The 22,494-nt window shown below is 36.7% G+C and overlaps 1 protein-coding gene across 1 annotated transcript in view; it reads right to left on the bottom strand.

The window, feature by feature from the left end:
• The window catches only part of CORIN (corin, serine peptidase), a gene marked incomplete at both ends in the record, with an annotated part of 135,988 nt that overhangs the window by 8,731 nt on the left and 104,763 nt on the right, over positions 1-22,494 (bottom strand). The window contains 5 exons of the mRNA XM_080343669.1: positions 920-1,042; positions 12,464-12,593; positions 14,289-14,399; positions 17,085-17,198; positions 21,453-21,560. Coding sequence (XP_080199795.1) covers positions 920-1,042; positions 12,464-12,593; positions 14,289-14,399; positions 17,085-17,198; positions 21,453-21,560 — 586 coding nt within the window. The remainder of the gene's footprint in view (positions 1-919; positions 1,043-12,463; positions 12,594-14,288; positions 14,400-17,084; positions 17,199-21,452; positions 21,561-22,494) is intronic.

Genomic DNA, 22,494 nt, shown 5'->3' with positions numbered 1-22,494 from the left:
ATGGTAAAGTTGATGAGATGAATACACCTAGAGTGCAGGGCTTGGGAGCAGTTCCCGAGCTCCTGGGCTTGCCTTGGCCTCATTTTGGGAAGAGACTAAATGCACATTGTCCCCCTGTGCAATTTGGTTTACACTAGAAAGCAAGCCAGTGCGGGAGGTGGGGCAGGCCTGCAGGTCCTCCAGTGGGATGACTGGGAGGACAATGTGGGGTGCAGCCGATCTGCAGCACGTGCGCAGGCAGTGAGAGCCATCTGCATAGGATGCCTGATGCAGCCAAAACAAAACAAGCCTCACTCTTCATGCAAGGCCTGAAGTTTCTCACTTCTTGTTACCCATCTTCTGGATTTGGCGAGACTGGAATATCTGTTCCTACATATTACTTTCATCTCTGTAATAGCCTTATCTATAATGCTCATTACTGATATTTTCTCTCCTTTAACTTGCACTTCGGGTGAAACTAGGTTTTTTGCTGCTAGATCTTATAACTCACGGGCTCCAAATCCATCCTTTCACACACATTTCCTAACAGACCACTTTGAAACACAGCAAAGTACTTTGAAATCTCTGCTTTGCACTTCACCAACTGAACAGAATATGATTGTGGACCTGTCTCTGCATCTGGTCACAACCCAAGGTGTTTATTCTTGTATTACTCTGGAGAAAAGCATTTAGATACTTTTAGGCTAGTAGAAAGAGACAGTAAAAAAGGAAAAGAGTTAAAAAGAAATTTTTTTAGTATCAGGCATCATCCTGTAATGGCTCTTCTTCTAGATGAAGAAAAAAAAAAGAATTTAAATCAATGAGGATTTATACACAGATATCTTGGAAGAAAAAGAGCTTACCAAAGGGAGTTTGTCATCCTCTATTGACAAGTGACTACCCACAGCAGTGAAATAAATCTCATTTACCTGTTACTTACCCACTCACTAGAAGCGCATGTAAAGTGGAGGCATTTTTATTCTTCCAGTCTGAGTGCAAATTCAGCCATTTCTGATGCTGCATTTCCTCATTGTCTATTACAATATCTGTTTTGGATGGTCCTCTGAAACAAATGAAAGACATTTGTTTCTATGTTACAATTATGACAGTGAAGAGGCCCTAATGCCTCCTGTTTACTCCAAAGATACACAGCTGAATGTTTTGTCAAAACCATGTGTGGCAGAATCATAGTTAGGGGAATGCAATCACCCCAGGAAGCATGACCAGCTAACTTATTAATATCACTCATGGGTGTTTTCTGACAAAAAACAGAACTGGAATTGGGAACAGCAAGAGCCTTCTGGTGGCATTTACTGTAGTGCATACATTGACATAGTGTTTCCACAGTTTCTTGCCTCCAAAGATACAAAAAATAGATCTTCATATGTAGAAGACATAAAAGTAAAAATATTTCTTACATTCCTATCTTTGGAAAACCATTAAAATTTAACAGTAAAGACCAGCCTGATTCTTGCTAATAATACTTGACAGTATCTCTAAGTCCAAGCTGTCTGCTTTGCAAAACAGAACAAGTCACAGGTGACGATGTCAAACCTCTCCTGCAGCAAATTAACAGGAATACGGAAGTAAGAAAGAATGTTCCACCACGAGATATTTTCATATACCCAATTCCTTAGTTTAGTTATTGCTTGATAGACTTAAGCCACTGAAGAAATTGCTAAAGGAAAAAATAGTGTATTTTTTAAATGGCTTTACAAGCCATACACCTTTCCAGCACAGAACCATCCATGACTGGCCATCAATCCCTGTCAATGAGAAGGATTTTCAAGGACTGCTCTCTTGACATTGGTCGCAGGCCAATGAGAATGAGGAAAGTTCAGAAAAAATGTGATGAGTCCTAAAACTTGCCTCTGAACCCAGTCTCTCATGACAGTACCTAGTAATATCAGCCAGGTTATTAGTTTGCCTTTAAGCCCAATTCTGAGTATTAACTATATGTCTTTTAAAATATTTACCAAAGTGCAGCATTCTTTATCCACTTGATTGCATAAATTAACAAAGATCAAAGAATTCTGGTTTATGGTAAAGTTGTCAGTGCAACCATATGGAAAAGTTTTCAACAGGTCTGGCAGAGTTAACTATGCTCTGAGGTCACAGCCCTGGGTTCTGTCTGTTACATGACTTACTTTTCAGAACCTTCTCTGGGCATATTAAGCAAATATCATTCCATGATCTACTACCCAGAATGTACAGGCAGATAATAACAAGCATTCTTAAAGGCTGTATTTTTTCCTCATTTAGAGAACACTGTTCACTGAAATACAGAGCTTTCTTCCTCAAAGCCTGCTTTTAGCAAGCACATCAAACTCTCCTCTCCTTTTTTTCCATTATTTGCTTGCTTCCCACTCTTTTTCCCACCAAACATACACAAACTTTTTTTTGTTAAGATGATGTTCTGCTTTATGATCTTTTGTGAACAATTATGTTCACCATTTTCTAACTGTGTACAGTGATATTCTATGTAGTTGTAAACACTGTCTGATCTATAAAATACGTAACTCAAAAATGTGCAGAAAGGTGCAAATATCAAGCCACCCAATGGTTCCAAATCTATGTTATCCCAAGTACCAGATTATTTTGCTGAAACCTGCAGTTCTGAATTACTGCTTGTGATGGCAATAACTACAAGACACTTAAGCATTTATGAAATTTTATATTACGCTTAGTAAAATTACGTCTATGCCTTTTTTCCTTGGTGGTCACAGTTTGATATAACACACATGAAACCGGTATGCCCTAATTTATGTATTTAGAATGCCTTCTATAAACATTTGTAGTGTTCTCCCCCTTGATGATGTTTATACAAGGTTTTCTTTCAGATAGGCAAGGGCCACCACTCATGTCTTTTAATCTATTTTAATTAGAATTAGCCAGAATAAAGGGAACTTAAGAGCCTCATTGCTAGCTGAAGAAAGCTGGAGACAATGGTTAGCATTTGTGTAGATAGCAGAGCATACTGGGAATTGCCAGAGAATGAGAGACCACAGGCTAAAAATGTTAGAGGAGGGGTAAGGACTTGAGCTGGTGGGAGCTTTTGGGTCTGAGACTTCCAATGTGCAGGGAGGGGCTGATGTGCCAGGACTGCGCAGACACTATGGCCTGTAAAGCACTCAGAGGAAAGGAGAGGGGTAGAGCAATGGGGACTCATTTTAGCCAAACCCATCCTGCGCTCCACAAACACAACTGGCAGCACATTCTACTTGGCCCTTCTTGGAGCTATAGCAAACAATTTTTCTGTGGACACACTCTAAAGAAAAGGGAAGAAGGATCTTTCAAAGGACAGAGCCGTGTCAACTCATGGTGTGTAATTTCTTCATACGAATGCTTTGCTTAACCAAGTTTCTTATAGACTCCAACAACAAGGCTATAGCTGCTAATTACTTTAAGACATCAATCTACCTCTTTGAATTTGAAATTAGCTCTCATGCAAATTTTTTATTTTAGTTGCCAGCTGAAGCTGATGTAGATTAAGTGGGGCCATATGTAATATCTTTTCAAAATTTCAGGCAAGCCAAATAAAGAACTTTTTTATTAAACACTTTCAGAATACTTTTTCACTCCTTTTAAGTTTTCTTCTTTGGTGTTTGTGGTTTGTTTGGTTTGGGTTTTGCTGTTGTTGTTGGGGTATTTTTTGTTGGTTTGTGGGTTTTTGCTGTTTGTGTTTTGATTTGGTTCGGTTTGGATTCATATTTGGTGCATATAACAGAACAGCTTTGTTCAGAAAGTCAGTGTTGATTTTAGACCAATGCTTTTAATTATTACCTGTATTGAAACAATAAGCAAAATTGTACTTGTTGACTGAAACCATATATACCTGGAACACAATGTGCAGCTTTGAGGCCCCTCAATTTAAGGGGATACTCAGAAACTGGAGAGGGTCATGCAGATGGCTTTCAAATTTTCCAGGGGCCTATGACACAAACACACAAGGAGAGGTTGAGGGAACTGGACTTGTTTACTCCCGTGAACAGGAAGCTAAGGAAAAATCCAATAGCAACGTGCAACTATTTGAAGAGGAGTTAAAAGGTAGTGGAATTGAACTTTTCTCAGTAGTACTGCATGGTAAAACAAGGGGAAATGTCCTAGAGTTGCAATTTTGGAGACTGACTGCAGATGAAAGGAAATGCTTTTTTACGAGGAAGGTGGAGAAGCCCTGGAACAGAGACTCTGGAGTCTCAATCCATCAAGATTTAAAAAACTTGGCTAAGCAGAGCAGTGGTGCGATAGTCCTGCTTCAAGTGGGAGATGGGCTAGATGTTCTCCAGATGTCTGTTGCAATGAGGATTTTATGATTGCTGCACAGTACAAATACACTGTAGCAACCAGTACCTGTACTGAAGAGCTTAATCTTAAAAAGGCTACCAGTTCCTAGAACAGATTTTTCACACATAATAGCATCCTTTAACATCACCGTACAGTCACTGAAATATCTACATCACTTAAGTAAGTTTGTTAGTGATATCTGCAAACATAAGACATCCATACCATGGTAACAATAATGCATGCTGTTTGAGTGGCAATCTTTGGACCAGATTTTCCATCAGGCTTTTGAAATAACCTACGAATCCTACCTGAATCCACATGACTTTATAACATCTCATGGTGCTATTTAGATGGAACCATTTGAGTACTGAAATCTTACTGAAATCTTAAAACCCCAGGGGTTCTAAGAATCTATTGCTGAATAGACCACAAAAATTTAACAGTCTCATGTGTCTCATATTAAATATCTACAGGAAATCTTTATATCCAAAAGAACTATGCTAAAGCTTCTGAGCTCAAACCACTCAAATATAACACTTAATGAATACACTTTAGGGTGTCTATAGTCTTAGTCTATGGACTTCTCCAGGACCATATCAAAAGTGCCATTGTGGAGTAAATGTACAACAGATGCACAACAAACACCAGTGTTTTATGATTTTTTTCCCCGACTACATTTAAAGTGATAGAAATACTAAGCTTAGTGGTAAAAGACAAGTATGTCTTTCACTTTTATTTTCATTAAGTTCTATGCACTGTTGAAGAATAAAATGGGGTTAGTACCTATGAAAAAAATCTTTCCAAAAGTCTTTACTGAACAGTTAATTCAAACAGTTAACTATCAGTCAAAAGGAATCTGATGAGGCCATCTGATCCACTGCCCTAATCCAAAATAAGATCAACTTTATTTAAACCCTTTCTGACTGGTTTTGGTTTGCACTGTTTGTAATGATGGAGAATCCACAGCATTTCCAGGCAATATGTTCCAGGATTTCCAGTAAATATTTTTTTCCTAATGTTTGTTCTAAATCTTCTTACCTGTCATGTAAGTTCATTACTTCTGTCTTATTTCCACTGGAAACAAAGAGCAGTTTATTCCTTGCTTCTTTGCAGCAGCCTTTTACACATTTGAAGGCTCCTATACCTCCCTACCCCTGACTGACCACCCAAAGTTTTCAACCTTTCTGCACAGACCATGCTCTCCAGGTCTCTGGTCATTCCTCCTGACTTATTCTGAACTCTGAATTGTTATTGATAAACATATTCTGTCATTACGACTGTATACTTCTGTAATTATTTGTTGATAATGGAAGCTAGGCAACTAGTTTGTAAATATCTGCATCTTCCTCTTTTTCCCTTTTTAGTGAAAGATGGCATACCTAACATTTTTCAGCCTTATGTACCCATTCTCCCCAACTTCTCAAAACTACTGGATACCATTATTGGTGCCCATAATGGAGATCTGCCATAGCCATAAATCTTAAGTGCTCCTGGATGAATTTCAGCAAAACTAGCTACTTGGAAGAGCAGTGTATAACTTATTATTTTCTTACTCCAGCCCTAATTCTTAGGTCTTTGCCATCTTGAAAACATAACATGTTTTGCTGCCATTTCTTTGTGGTTTTGTTTGGCTCTGTTTTGCTTTGCTTTTTTTTTGTTTAATATCCCTGTCTTTTCTGATTCTTTCTGCAGATACTTAGGTTGTTCTACATCAGCTCTTGTAAGCTTGAACTATATCTCCAGTCTCTCTCAAATTCCACTTCACCTTCAGGTCACTGTTCAGCTGGTGCCTCAGTTGAGTCAGTCTTGCTGCTTTACAGAAAGATGTCTGCTAGGTCTAATGAACACGAAAAGGCACTTATAATTCTAATGTATCTAACTTCTTCAAGAAGTTTCCTTTAAGATAACTTAAGAAAAAAAGTTATTCAATGATTCTACAAAATCAGTCACTCATAAAATCAGAAAGGAAGACATTTTAATCTGCAATAGCACATACATCTACCCAAGTAGGAAAATCTAACTAAGATTTTAGTTTTTCAAATTTCAGTTTAAAAATAAGAATATTCCTTTAATACATTTAATTTCAAGCTATGAATTCCCTTATATGTGTTTAAGAGAGGGATTTTTAGAATTAATAAAGAAAAATATAACCCAGTCTGTTTTCTACCTTGTAAATGTTCTTGCAATGTGGAAAAGTAATGTTTAGGGTAATTTCATTATATAAGTTGTACAATAGAAATATTAAAGAAATAGTTTTGCAAGCATTCTAGCCTGCTACCTGCTGATCACTGTGCACAACAGTCCGAGTCTGTAGTATAGTTTATAGTGAGCTACAAGAAACATTATGACTTGCATACTGAACCAGTACTAAATAACTAAATAAATAAATGGCAAAATAGAAAGCAGGGGCTAATTTTAAATTATGAAGTTAATATTCATCATTAAAAGTAACATAATTTGGGATACTCCTGTACAGCAATAGTTTTAGTACAACATTCTCCCTATTCCATTGAGGAAAACTCTCTCAAATGTATAAAATTGCGAGTTTAGAATAAAGTATAATCCATAAAATGGATTCCTCTCCCTTCAAAGTAACAGTAACATCCCTCTGTTCAGCTTCTACTGTTTCAAGCCTCATGTGACAACAGCCTTGAAAAAGGAAGCCTTGTGTTATGCCAGAAAGTAATGAATATCGTGTGTAGAGGGACTAATATAAAATGAATTAGGCTTATTTCAGAGCTGCAACAGTGTCTGTTTCCTGTCTGTACTTACTTACTTGCTAAGATATTTCTTGGTCTTGAGCAGAATTCTATAAAGCCATAGAATATAGAGTAAAAGATCAAAACCTGGATTTTAACAGCATAGAAATCAGAGAAATCTGCAATTTTAATGTGAAAACATATGGAGACATAGAAAATGGAAATTAAAAAGCTTCACAGCATTGACAGAAAACTAAAATATGTATTATTAAACAGTGCTTAAATTTTTTGGTGGATAGCAGGTAATCACTGTGGTATTTCTAGGTTTCAAAATGCCTACAGTCTGAAGTCCTAACTGGCAGACTACTCAACCCTATCGAGAATCAGTTAACATATAATTATGCTAAGAAACATTTATATGCTTGCTTTTTTTTTTTTTGGTCATTTAAGTCTCTGTAAGTTATAGGATTCTTAAAGTATGCTTTTATAGCTAAACTGTAAAAAGACCACTTTGGGCCATCTGAATTTAAAACTTCAAGTCAGATACAGATTTTCTTAGCTGGAAGTCTTAATCCAACATCAAATTAAATGTAAAAGTCCTTCATTTACAGTTAATTAGCTTTTAATTTTAAAAACATGAAGGACCCATTTCAGAGAAAAATACTGGTTTGAATAAAATTTTAAGAGTTTAGTTTTAAAAAGTTGAAAAAAATAACTTGACTTTTCAATCTTTTTTCACCCTGCTGAAACTAATCACTGAATTTGAACAAAATTCACTGTTATTTTGTTCAACCTCATCCTTTACTGATTTATTGTTCACTAAGAGATATTTCCATAGTTCTGCTGGTAAAAACACATTAGCCAAAAAAAAAAAGCCATTTCAACTTGCAGATTCCAGAATGAATTTTCAGGACTGATAGATTTAATATCTCTTTAATGTTAAACTGAGTAAATTTTTTTGAAGACCCCAGGAGGGAAAACAAAAAAAAAGGGTTTTATATTGCCATTGGTACAGGCTGTGACATAAAACAGTTTGAAAAAGGATTTGTGATCAATCATTAGAATAAGAACATTTCTTTGGTTGCCAGTATTCATGTGTCTTTGTTTCTCTTAGTCAGTCACAGGATCACAGAATGGTTGAGGTTGGAAGGGACCTCTGGAGGTCATCTGGTCCAAGTCCTCTTAGTCAAGCAGGGCCAGTTACAACCAATTGCCCAGGAGCACATTCAGACAGCTCCAAGGTTGTTGGGAGATACGAAATCACTAATAACAATTACCTCTTTACTTAAAGAAAGTAATCTATCCAATCATGGAGCCAAAAATGTGTTCTATGAGTTAAGTGGCCATACACTTAACGATTCTTTGAAGCAGTTAATGGGCACAAACTGAAGCATAGGAGGTTCTGTTTAAACATGAAAAGAAAGTTCTTTACTTTGAGGGTCACAGAGCACTGGAAGAGGCTGCTCAGAGAGGCTGTGGAGTCTCCTTCTCTGGGGACATTCAAAACCTACCTGGACACATTCCTGTGCAATCTACTCTAGGTGAACCTGCTACAGCAGGTGGGTTGGACTAGATGATCTCCAGGGGTCCCTTCTGACCCCAACCATTCTGTGATTCTGTAATTGTCACAATTTGCAAGGAATTATTAGGTTGAAATTTATTTTTTAAAAGCCTTATCCAAATAATTATATTTTAAACTACATATGCACATGAGAGATGAGCTATAATCTATCAGATTTAATCTAATACAACTCTAAGACACTGATTAAAGTCTACATATTTTAACATTGTTTTGCAGTTGCTCAAAATTACTAAAACACTCTTCCACATCTACTACAGCTTGTAATGTTATTTTCAGTAAATTTTATTTGATAGAGTTATTTGCTGCTGTTCTTAAAATAAATGTAATCTGAAGAGTTCACTATTTTGCTAAATCCTCTAAAGATTTAATAGAACACATTGCAGCCATGGACAATGTCAATAGATTCAAGGTAGGTTGAGCATATTTTACATTCTGGTGAGGGGGTCTAGAAATCCAGATGGAATTATTGAGTTCAAATACTTAATGTTTGGCATGGTATTTGATTTACTCGATGACATTTTTATTCTTGGAGAAAATAAATTAGGTTAAATTCAGAAATTCAAATTTCTAATATGGGTAGGACAGAAGTATCCCATTTTGATCAACATTCCAACAAAACCAAAACAAAACTAAAAAAAAAAAGTGGACGTCAGAGGATAGGAAAATGGTTTTCTACAATTCAACCTCAAGATGAATCTACAGTCCTCTGTCATAAAGTTCTGAACCTGCACGGTGTGCCCATCCATCAGCAGCACAGGCTCTGCAGCACACACTAGGATGTAGTTAATCCCTGATGAGACACAGGTGGTGATTCCTACTCTGTTCTCTACCTGTGTTAGGAGGAAACCTAATTGCCAGCGACATGCTTTACTCTATCTAAATCCGGAACACAGTCAAAGGCCCCTGAACAAAACTATTTGTCCTGAGATGAACAGGGAAACACAAGAACTGCTAAGAACACACATTACATAACAAGCAATAGCCATCACTAGTGCAAAGTCTTTCAGACAACGCTTGGAACTTGCACAGTCTTCTGTGCTGTTGCACCATGCATCACACAATGTTGCCTGGCTTGTGCTGTGAAAAACTAGAGAAACAGATCATCTGTGGAATTAGAATTGGCCAACAGCCAGGAAAATCACTTGAATTTTGTGCAACAGGCAGAACAGAATTACCTTTAATGTTGCTTCAGAAACAATGCTTATACCTCCCAAATAGACAGACTGATATTCTGTAAAATGTGTTACCCCTATCAGCTAAATTAACCTAAATTCAATCACTGTCATTGAATTATTTTCATTTTTTTTCAGAATAATTTAGACCAAATAATTGAAAATATCTACAAGCTGTTAGAAAGACATTGCTTTTATATTTTAAACATTACCATATTATATAGCAATTGGGAATTGTCATTTGGGAAAGCACCAGACATAGTAAGAAAAATAGTTTGCAGAGCTTTACAGAAAATAAAAATACCATATGCTGCCATTCATTGTAATTCTGAGTCTAAGGTATTAAGAAGCCTCAACTTTGATATCTCATGTGCACCATTTTTCTCTAAGAATAAACAAGAGAACTATTAAATCAAAATCAAGTATCATGATAAGTCATTATTAAAGAAATCTGCATAGCCACAAAACCGGGGGGTTCTGCAGTGTGTTATACTGTGCACAGAATTTCTATATTTGCAACTTTAATTTTCTGAAGGAGTAAAATGAAGTATTTCCCATTGGGAATAGCTGAAGAAAAGCACTGCTTAAAAAAAGTTGGGTTGGGTTTTTATTGTTTTGTTGTTGGCTGTTGTTGGCTGCTTTTTGTTTTCATTTTGGTTTGGGTTTTTGTTTGTTTGTTTTAAAGAATAAAAGTATTCTTTTAATTGTTATTTGAGCTCTATGCAATATACAGTCTAATTTACCTGTACCCTTACTGGTGACTGAAGATAGCTTATTAAATACACTAATGTTATCAACCTCACATTCAGACTTTCTTGTCATTGTAAGTCAAATAAATGGTGTATACAGGACATAATGGCTAACAGATGAAGTTTATGACTTTAGATCAGATTACACAGTTGCATGAAAACTCCAGTTTATAATTTGGTTTTCCACTTCACCATACAGAAAATGTTACCCTCTGTGACATTTTCACTGAACCCCTATGCAATGTTAAGAGAAGAATTAAATAATTATATCAACTCATAGTACTCCTTTTTGAAATTAGTTCTAGTGAATGGCTTATAATCTGTTTTTCGTAGAGATCTTAAAAGTTAGTTTATTGTCGTTTTGGCAGTGCTACTTCACAAAAACTTGGGGAATGGTGAAGAATATCAAGCTTCAGGTGACTGACAAAAATCAAGCATTAGGAAAAGGAAAGACAAACACTACTTTGGTTTTCTGAATTGCTGCCAGGAAGAATTAGAAATAAGTATTAAATCAGACTGAAGTTGTAGGCTTCACATTGGAACTGGAATTTCCCACTGCTCTTCACACAATCACCTGTCACTACAAAAAAGGATTTGTAGAAAAACTGATTTGTAGAATATCTTCCCCTGCTAGAAGATTTGTGAGATTTAAGGATTATTGGGTCTCATACGTTTCTTGAAAGTGATGTGATTGATAACATCTGTTAGGAAGCCTCAGTGAAGAAGCAGGAAGGTGTAAGTTTCTATTCATGCTAATTTCATTTGAAAAAAGGAAGGAATCAACAGGTCTTGTGATAATTTATTAACTTTTTCATTTTCCTAGCAGCAAGTATCATAGGAAAGTTAAGCTAATTTTATGTTAGGACTATGAGACTGAAATATGACTGATTGGACTAGATGACCTTTTGAGGTCCCTTCCAATCCCAAACATACTGTGATACTGTGATACTGTGATATCAAGAAGGAAAACATTATTAATGTTAAGACCATCAGTTTATTCTTAGACAGTGTAGTTGTAAAAGCAGTAGCTATTTTTTCAAGGTATCAAGGGAGTTCAATCTTATTAGGGTGTTATATAAAGTTAAACCACAAAGGTAATATCATTGTTATGTAGATATACTAAATTAGCTAGAGGAATACAGAACTGTTGTGTAAGAATGGCAGGGACTCCATTCAGTACAGGTGGTCTTGGATTCAGGGCATCTGCTAGAACAGATATCAAGCATCCCTACAGTGCAAGGCAATACAGACTAGGGTAAGTGCAGACACTGTAACCCAGGGTCTTTATCACCTTGGGTTTTTTGAGAAAGGAACTAAGAACAAGACACATATACATACTGTATATGTAGTGGTAAAAGACAGGCAGAAAAGACACTTCTTAATCCTGTTTGGGAATCAGACACTGACAAAAGATATCCTTCTATACTATCAGGCTTGTCTTTTCCTAGCAGAAGACAGCTTTGGATATAAGAGCAGTTATATTTTGCATCAACTATTCCACAAAGCAGCTATTCCTTTAGTGTGTGTGTATGAAAGACACATAGAGGCTAATTGTTCAGAAATATCCAAGTTAAATATATCTGACTGCCTAGTTCACAATACTTATTGCAGAATGCAAATGAATGCAAAGAAATTTTCCTGTGTTTCCAAGACAAGTCTGCTTTAATTCCTTAGGAAGACTCGGAGTATCACATTGCCAAACAATCCTGAGCCTCAGCAATAACTGCAAGTTCAAATACTGATGCTTGGCAAGACATCACTATCTTTTCGACATACTCCCTTAATAACAATCATGTAATGTTTATAAAGTGGTGAAAGTGCCTAGATTTTAGTGAGCTTTTGTTCCTGACACAGCTCACAAAATTTCATTACCTCTATTATCTATGAATCCTTTCCACACTAGGTCTAACATTGCAGTGATCAATGATCATTCACATCTAAATCCAGCACTCCAGTTGTCCTAAGAAGTTTATCAATGCTACAAACTACTGACCTTACCCTAAACCCATCTGATTGCAGGCCAGTTGGCTTAAACTTTCTTGCCAATCATCAGCACAGACGTGATTATCAGCAGCTGACCTGTGAACAGTCAGGAACATCAAGGAATTCTTGGTTTTAGACAGGGTAACTGCAAAGATAAAGAACAACAACTTCACTATTACTTTACATGGTTAGTTTTCTAAATGGCATACTGAAAACATCCAACTACATTCAAAAGAGTTTCCAAGACACTGGCACTTTTGCTGATTTTATGTGCTCATTAGCTATCTAATTTAAAACCAAAGCAATCATGGCTGTCAGAACCCTGTTAACATTGAACAGCATGAGACACTAAACAACAAAGGCATCTTGAGGATTAGAATAAACTAGAATACTCTTGACTGACCAGTAGGGGTTCACATGGGTTTCCGATAGCCTTAATCTTGTTAAATGATGTTTTACCCCACAAATAGTCTAATTGAAACCACTAAAGTAATTTGTTGGGATTAATGCTGCTTAACGTAAGAGTGATATCGTCATTGGACTCTCAGCAATATGCACTGTTCCTGTCATAACAATATGTGGGTGTAATTAGAGAGAGAAAAAAATTGTTTACAAGAAAGATCATGACCACTGTGTCTCTCTTAATCCATCTATAAAAGCATGTGTTCTGCTTTTATCACACACAAAAAGCTTCTCAAAATGGCCCAAAATGGAAATTTGCATCTTTCCTTTCCTAGGAGCCTTTAAGGAGCCTGAGTGTTTACTTTTCTTCTCCAAATACATACTGGTTTTAGTTAAACTGTTTCTCTGACTTTTGCTTTGACAGTACTAATCTTAACATAGCCAGTCATTATGCATTTTTCCTATATGTTGAGGGTGCTTTCGCTTCTCTCCTCATGAGAAAAGTATGTAATAATCCTAGATTACTCCTTTCCGAATATGCATTTCTGCAACAGTTCTTCTCTGTTGCATAGGTTTTATTAAATGCTGTTGTTTATTAATGTTCATAAAATGTTAAATGTCTTAAAATTTATACAATTTATACAATTAATACAATTTATACAATTGAATTCAATATGAATACAAAATATTTGCTTCTTCTATAAGCCACAGTACACTTTTTTTTCTGTATTCAAAACTACATATGAAGCATCTCAATACTTAATAATATAAACTACTGTCATGTACAAAAATACACGTTAACTCAGTGAAATCTCAGAGGACATGCTACCACTTTCCAACCTGCTTCTTTTCAGTGCAAGTTTTTTGAAATTCACCTTCATTTTTATTTAAAGAATAATACTTGGAGAGTTCTACTTTAACAACACACAAAAACATGAGGCCTAATCCAAATCTAGATAGCAATAGCAGGTTACATCATTCTGCAGGTCTTTAGCCAGTGCAAAGGAGACCTAGTAGGACTCTCTTCTTCCCATAAGCTCTGAACCTGCACCAGTGCAGTCAGTGGGAATTTCACACTGATTTTCACAAGTTCAGAACCAGGGCTTAGAAGTTTTGCCCAGACAAATTCTACATCTGAAGTTCTTCCTACTCTCTCTTCTATCCACAGCTCTTTCCAGATTTGACAGACCATTAACACATTTTAGTAGTTCCCTGCCATGTCACTTTTCTTACATCTTTGCCCTGGGACACTTCACACCGAGCCTTTCCTTTTTCTTTTGCCCACTTTCTTGCCTGCTTTCCCAATCTCATCCCAGTCTTCCTTTGGTAATAAAGCATTCCTCCACCACTGCAATTGTATTCTCAATCAAGTCACCAGTAATTACTCCCATCACTCAAATATCACTTCCAGACAGAGTGCACCATGGCAGAAACTTACCACAGTCCCATTCATCTGAGCTGTCACCGCAGTCTCCTTGCCCATCGCACCAGAGCTCACGTGGCACACATTGATGGTTGGCACATTCAACCTCACTCTCTTCACAAAGTGCTGCAAAGACAAAACATGTTTCACTCTGAAAAAGCAATGGTAAGTGTGAAGTTCCCATTGAGACTGAAAAAATGAGAAGGAGGGTGAAAGTATGCACAAATCAGATTTATGGAGCAAGGAAGTGAGACAGATTTGCAACAAAATTCAGGATGGGTATCACTGAGGCAGAAGGTGGTTGCTGCCACACAGTTGCAGAGGTCATCACAACTCACTGGGAAGGAAGGGTATCTGAAAATGCCGAGATTTGTGATTACTTAGTATCATTTGTGGTCTTCTCATATGAAACCTGTCTAAGCTTCTCACAACTTTTCAGTGAAAATATTGTCTTCCATGCTGTATAGGAGACTGCTGCAAATCTGTTTATTTCTTCACGTTCTTTAAAATAATATTTTACTGTGATGCATATGTGTTTCCTTTCATCCACAACAATTCTGTATTCACTTTTGGATCTGCCTTTGCTATTTAAAATCATGAAATTATTTTTGTCTCTGCTTTAGAGATGGGGAACTGATGTACAGCTAGACATGCTTCAGTTCATAGTTGCTTGCCAGTTGGCAGTATCAGATAGTGATTTTCTGAATCTCTGTCCAGTGCAGGAACCACAAGAGCTTCCATTTGCAAGTGATTTTTAGCTTTGCCCCAACTGTAACAAACTCCCTCCCAAAAGGCAGGTGCATACCACCACAGTTCTCTCCTCACTAACACGCTTCTCTTCTAGCTTCTATAAACCCCATCATTAGCAAATTGTGAGAGCTGGGGGAGGGCAAAGAGGCACAGAACACATGGAAGGAATCTGCCTTCATTTGTACCTATGGCTGGCTGTTATATAGCATCTATACTGTCATACAAACAAAGTAATTATTTGCAACACCAGTGCAAAAGACGTACTCCATCATGAAAACCATACAGATAGAGCAGGCAGTGCTGCCTACTGTGACATAAATGATCTTTCTGGCTCTGGAAAAAAAACATGCAAAACTAGAAAGAGCTCTCTAACTCCGCCTTCCAGAGAAAGTGTATTTCAAAAGCTGGAAGCTCTCAGCTGGGGAAAATTTGCTGCCATTTTGTAATATTTAACCCACAACACAAAAGCAGAGAAGAAATATAGTCTGACAACCATAGACAGGCTCAACCTAAGCCCTCAGAGAATCTTTTCTCTGCCATTATCCTAATATGTAATCACGAGCAAATCACTTTAATATCACCTTCCTGATTTTTCAATTACAGTACACAGACTGCTTGGAAGTTAAATTGTATTACCTTAACAATGAAAAGCAGGTTAAGAAACATTCCGTGAGCTGCCTCTTCCCATAAAGAAACAGATCTAGTGATAAATGCAGGTTGCCCATCATTGTGGCAAATATATTCATACACTCCACATAGCACATAAAATGTTCCTACTATCCTGTTTCTGCCAACAGAACTCCAGAGACTCAGGAGCAACTTTTTTAGAATTGTAAAATTATATCCTACAGTCCCTGCAAAAAATGCTGAAATACTGGAATTGCCAAGAGAGCTAAAATTTCACCTTCCAACCAAGTTTACCACACAACTCTTCTTTCTCATTCAGGCTGAGTGTCACCCAGTAGGTCTTTCTAGTTTCTTGTCTTGGGGACATGCCCAAACAACAGGTTTTCTCGAAAGAAGAGAATTCAGAGTACCACTAATATATTCATGGAAGTGAAGCTAACATCTCACAGCACCCACTCCCAGCTTCGCATGCAGAGTGGGAGCCTTCAAAGCAGCTGCTGTTCACAGGTCTTCCACCCCTTCCCATCCCACCAGTCAGCTGTGCAGTGGAACCAGAACACAGGGCAGCTCACCCCTGCAGATGACCAGGTGGCCTGTTATACAGTGTCAGCACTTTGACCCGGCTTACTTACACCATCCACATGGACAGTGTGCCCACACTGTCAGTGTGCCGTACAAAATTTGTATCTCTGATACTTATCATGGTTTGGACTGTAGAAGAAGCCTGTGGAGCCAAGTGGGGAGACAGAATCTCAGAAATGCAAGCAGAAGATGAAGCAAATAAAGCAAGCAGACATAAGTTTACTGAAGAAGAGATTAGAAGAAAAACAAGTGGAAATCAAGAAAAAGGAGCAGTGAGCAGCTATATCTATATGGAATAAAGTTGACAAAATCTAGGAAAAAGAAGCAAGAAGCTACAAGGAACAGAGATTACCTCATTAATGTTTACAAATATATAAAGGGTGAGTGTCACGAGGATGGAGTCAGGCTCTTCTCAATGACAACCAATGATAGGACAAGGGGTAATGAGTTCAAACTGGAACACAAGAGGTTCCACTTAAACATGAGAAGAAACTTCTTCTCAGTGAGCGTAACAGAGTACTGGAACAGGCTGCCCAGGGAGGTTGTGGAGTCTCCTACTCTGGAGACATTCAAGACCTGCCTGGACACCTTCCTGTGTAACCTCATCTGGGTGTTCCTGCTCTGGCAGGGGGATTGGACTAGATGATCTTTCGAGGTCCCTTCCAATCCCTGACATTCTCTGATTCTGTGAAAGAGAGAAATCAGTGCCATAGCAAAAGTGAAATGGAAAGTGAAAGAATCACTAAGCCTTTCTATCTGTAGAAAACCTTTTGCTTTCCTTTATTTTGCACCCCAAGATCCCCAAAATGTGACCAGCACTTTATGGGACAAACAAACTGTATAAGTTCTTACAGCAGTTCTTTTCATCCATCATATCAGGGCAGTCTGGGAAACCATCACAGATCATAGTGTGTTTGATGCACAACTTCTTCAAAGGACACTCCCAAAGACCCCTTTCTCTGCAGCCTGGAGGCAGAGAAACAGAGTTTTGAAACATTTGCATGCAATATCAACTTTCTTTTTCTTTCTTAATAATCCTGAAACACCCAAAATATTTTCACTTGAGATATAAATTTTTAAAGGTACCAAGAATAGTTAGTAATGAAGAAACAGAAATAAGTACATACTTGATAATGGGAAAAAAATATATAATACTTCAGTGTTTTTCGAATAATAATGAGAAATATGTAATTTTTTTTCTGGCAGTGCCTATACAGAATATAATGCAGATCACAATGAAAGTTTAAAGAGATGCTGTTAAGCATGGACCACAAACAGTTTTCCTGGTTCCATAATCTGAGAACAAATCCATTTTAAAATATTAGAAAGACCCAACGGCTTTGCAAATCTTCAAGAAGGTTCATTTTTATGCAGGGAATATACTTTATTGTTGCCTCTTCAAAGTCATGCTAATCAGTCTCTCTGATTTCAAGAGGAATACTTATAAAACTGTGTCAAAGTGCTTTGACAGTTAAATCTCTGTTAGTCAGCTAGAGGAAATTAAGAATGGCTCAAGGAACATTTTAGAAAAGTGTTTTCTCTTGTTTTATTTAACTAATAAAGCACTTCACTGTGATACCAGTTTAAATACTCTGACACACTAATGTTCTATACATGTGATACTCTGGTTTTATAGGAAGCCATAAAACCAGTGTGTTCTCCTGACTAAACAGATGGTTTGATTACCTTGTTTGGCCTGTTCTATAGATGATAACACTAGTTTTCATTTTAATCCAAGCTCAAATTCAGATGACAGCCCTGATGTCCCCATACCCACATAGTTGACCTATAAGCTCCCAAACTGCATTTGAAGCAGTATCTCAGTTTGCCTGTACCTACAACTACAGCAGCCTATCTGCAGCAAGTTACTAAGCAGACATGTTGCTTCCAAGAAGGGTTATTTTGGAAGTGGGTATTTTACAAACATGAACCAGAGAATCACTATTAGCTCATATAATTACTGGAAAAATCTACTCACGTTTTAATTGTAACTGGATGTGTGAAGTGGTTGATTTTGTTTAGATTCAAAAAGCCATGTAAAAAAACACTAGAGCATAGAGAAATAAATAGCCTTGAACCTGTGAAACATTCCACATGATCAAAGAACTTTCTTGGTTACCACCAGTTTACAGGTCATCTTCTTGACAATATTTGTGATAATTATTAACGAAAAGTTAATTGAAACCAGACAAAACCTTTACTCTAATAAAGAACAAAGAACGTCAGTCATGTTAGGAACTTGATATGAAAATAAAATGTAAAAGCTTAAAAAAAATTAATTTATGAACGTTGCAATTTTTAGCAGAGTGTTTACAATTAATTAAACACATTTGCTTTTCCCTTTATGTAACATTTTCCTCTTGTGTAACATTGAGTACAGCACAGATAAATATAGAGACAATTCCCTAGGAAAAATTCACTGCTTACTGAATTCAGTGTTGAAATGTACTGTTTTGTTGGTAGAAGCCAGCTGCCATTTTGTGCATTTATATTTCTTCTCTAAATATTTTTGTGACGTACATTTTTAATTTAATGACAATGAAATAGACATGAAAATGAAGGTAGGAAAACTTATCCATATTTACACTACCCTCATCTCAAATGTATGTTTTGCCAAGACACAGGGTTTCACATATGATCTTACCTTCATTCTTCTTCAAAATATGAATCAAGTTACCATTTGGTACTCACAAGTTTACTCCTTATGCAATTACTATTAACCAATTAAGACCACCACACTTTTCTCTCAACTAAAATACTACAGTCAGAACACAGATGGCAGTAAACAGTGAAGGAAAATACTGGTTTTGAGTGCTACGTCCTCAATTTCTTTAGTACTCTTCTAAGACCTTCTTCTGCTCTTTGCCAGAGGCATTGTTCAGCAGCCAGTAAATTAATACGATCAATTACAATCACATGTATTTAATACAACAAACTCTTTTGATGTCAATCATAATAATTTTCAGAAATTACCTTCCCGACACTTCACTGAAATACACTCAGAGATCTCACATTCAGAAATCTGAGTCAAATTTTCTCCCCAAAACCTAGTCTAAATGGCAGTGAAGTCTTAGGATTTTGCTGCAATTACATGGGTGAGATTTCCTCTCACAAAGATCACTTGAAGGTATGACAGTGATTCCTAACAGGAGGAGCCAGCGGGTGCTGAATACAGCTCTGCTCTGTGTGGGCAGAATAAACCTTTGTCCTTTTGGACTATTGTACTTTACACTTTTGGCCAGAGTAGCCTGAGCATACAAAAGCTGCAGCTAGTCTTTTCCAGACTCCTTCCTGTACTGTGAAGTTGGCCCAGGCCTAATCATTTAGGATGCTTCAAATACAAGGTTTTCAATTTAAAGGCTGACTGTTATTTAATGGTATAAAACCAATTTCAAATGATAAATCTAAAAAAATGTGAGCTAGCTATTTACACATGGAAAAATCACCAAGTTTTGATTTTGTCCTGCACACATGGAATATGAATGAGCCAGAGACAGTTTCTTCTGGAGCTCAACAAGGACTTTCTGTTCTTCAATAACAGCATTACCCCTGGTCAATGCAATGTCACCCTGACAGTGGTAATTTCCTAGCAGATACAGTCTTCTGTATTTATAGAAACTGATAAGAATTCTGCTGATTGCTAGTGACATTCTGTCTAGACTATAGAGACAGAGAAATGAATGCTGCATATTAGAGCAATATTTCATATGTTAATATCCAGGAGAATAAAATTATCCTAGAAGATGCCTAGCAATTAGTGTTGTAAGGAGTTAAGAACAGATGGCAACAAAGAATATTTGGCAGGAAGGACAATTGAGACAATCAATTCAAAGATAAAGAGATCACAGACTCTGAAAGACTCACTGTGATCATCAGTTCTTCTTTTCCTTTGTAATCCAAACTACAAAATTATTTAGCATTAAATCCTGTTTCAGTGAGCGTATAGTCATACTTTTTTTTTTCTTTTTTGCTTCCTTTTGCAGGGAGAGTGGAAGGGGCAGAAAGAGGAGAGATAATACAAATGTGATTTGAAAACTCCCAGAAACTGAGAATACATTGTGCCTTAGCGATAAATAACTCCGTGCTTATTCCAGTCATTAAAATAACCTGATCTTAAAAAAGAAGTATTTTATAGAGCTGTCAAGCTTGAATTCTTTAGCCTTGCTTCAGCTTTCAGGTGTTGGATCTTATTTTATTTTTGTGCAGCTGAGCAGAAAATCTTTCACCATTGCCACAGTTTTGTTGCTCACTTCAACTGTGCTTTCATCTTAAACTACTCTCTGTTAAAAAAAAAAAAAACAGGTTGTGCACCTTAGCCCTATTATCCTAGAATGTTTTCCGATCCTTTACTCATATTCACACCTCTTCTCTAAATCCTTAGTGATTTATAATTACTCTCTTTGCCCCTAGGGATGCCAGGTCAGCATTCAGAACTCTGTGGACACTACACCTTAGTCACATAAAAAATAGTATAACTCCTTTCTCCTTCTCAAAATTCTCCTGCCAGCATGTATAAGGATAAGTAGTGACCCACAGATTTGTTGGTTATTCTCAAGTTCAATGCATCCCTTAAAGTTAAAAGTCAAGAGCATCTCTACCATTAGCGTACTCAGAAGTATACTGGAGAATAAACGTTGTGTTTACCACTTTATCGTTGTACCTATGGCTTCAGGTTTACCAATCTGAATAAATATGTAATTCTTGACCTTGCAGTACAGAATCCTCTTCAGTAACACAGATCTTTTGTCAATACTTTATAATGAGAACATAACCATGTATATATTTAAAACTATATTTATGAATTCAAGATTTAAACTGCCATGAAGTCATGCTTTATCTCAGTAGAACCTCCAACAGTATCAAAATAATTAAATCTGCAGCATTTTTTTATCTTGATTACTAAAGGAACATTCAAACATACTGGAATACAGTTAAAAGAATATACATGATCTAGTATCATAAATTGTGTTGGCATTAATCAAGAAAGATCCTTGCCAAAGTATTTTTACTGCCACTAGTCTTAAAAAAAACCAAAAAAACCAAAAAAACAAACAAAAAAAAAAAACCCCACCACTTTTAGACATATTCTTCTTACAGAAAAAGGGCTTATTTTCTGAACTGTCATGCTGCGGTTCAAATAACTGAAGGAAAAACACAACTCATTTTCTAATGCTTCAACTACTCTCCATTCCAAAGACTCAACTCATCAAATTTATTTACCGCAGCTGTCCTCATCACTATCATCCTCACAGTCAGCTTGACCATCACATCTTCTGGATGCCAGGACACACCTCCCAGAACGGCACTTGAAGTGACTGGGTGAGCATTCTGTTGGTGACAAGGAACAGGCAGAAACAACATTCCATAAGCTGCAAGCTTAATCACATGGGCACTTACTTCTTTATCACTGTGACTGTTTCAGAAGGGTAAATGACAAGAACAGAAACCTTGTGTGATACTAAACTGAACTATGTGGCAGGCAAGACTCTTCACAATTGCCCTGTGAATGAGGTGGAACAGTATTTTCCAGAGCTCTCTCTCACATGATACCCTGTCAGATTTCAAAGCTTTGCCAAATAACTGGCTGACAATGTCTAGCATTTTCTAGCTACTTTTCTGACTATTGTACTGGTGTGTGAAGCAGAAACAGATCATTTTATTTATTGAATTAAGTATAAGAAATCCTCAGGATTAAAAAAAAAGGCAATTGTGTGGCTAGTTGAACTAACAAATCCACCTATAAATATCCATTAATTAACTCTTATATTACTTCTGCCTCATCTTACAGAGCAGCATTTTGAGAATGCTTTATTTACATGCTTTTGGAAAACCCATCAGTTTTTTCACACTGTACATGTCACTGATTTTTATGTACAACCTCCATCGCATGTTGCCTTTTTCCTTCCTCCAAAATCTCTCAGATATTTGGTACTATGGAGGTCCTTAGGTAAATTTTAGGATTCAATAAACAGCTACACCAAAACTACCATTAATGAGCTCAGGAGCTTTAGAAAATAACATTCTAATGATAAAAGGTATATGAACTATACTGCCAATATTTAAGAACAACTCATTATGAAAATAACTAAGTTTAATATGGATGCTGTCTTGGTCAGCAGTATTCTTGGATTCAGTATTGACTAGAAGTTAAGCAATTCAGCACATTGTAATAACTATTTCAAGTATATCTTAAGTTGGAAAATCACCTATATTTTGTAATCATATACATTTTAAATAATCTCATAAGCTTAATTTCTCTTGT

The sequence above is a fragment of the Nesoenas mayeri genome (genome assembly GCF_963082525.1).
Source record: "Nesoenas mayeri genome assembly, chromosome: 4".
Classification (NCBI taxonomy): domain Eukaryota; kingdom Metazoa; phylum Chordata; class Aves; order Columbiformes; family Columbidae; genus Nesoenas; species Nesoenas mayeri.
This window is presented reverse-complemented; position numbering and strand designations above follow the sequence as displayed.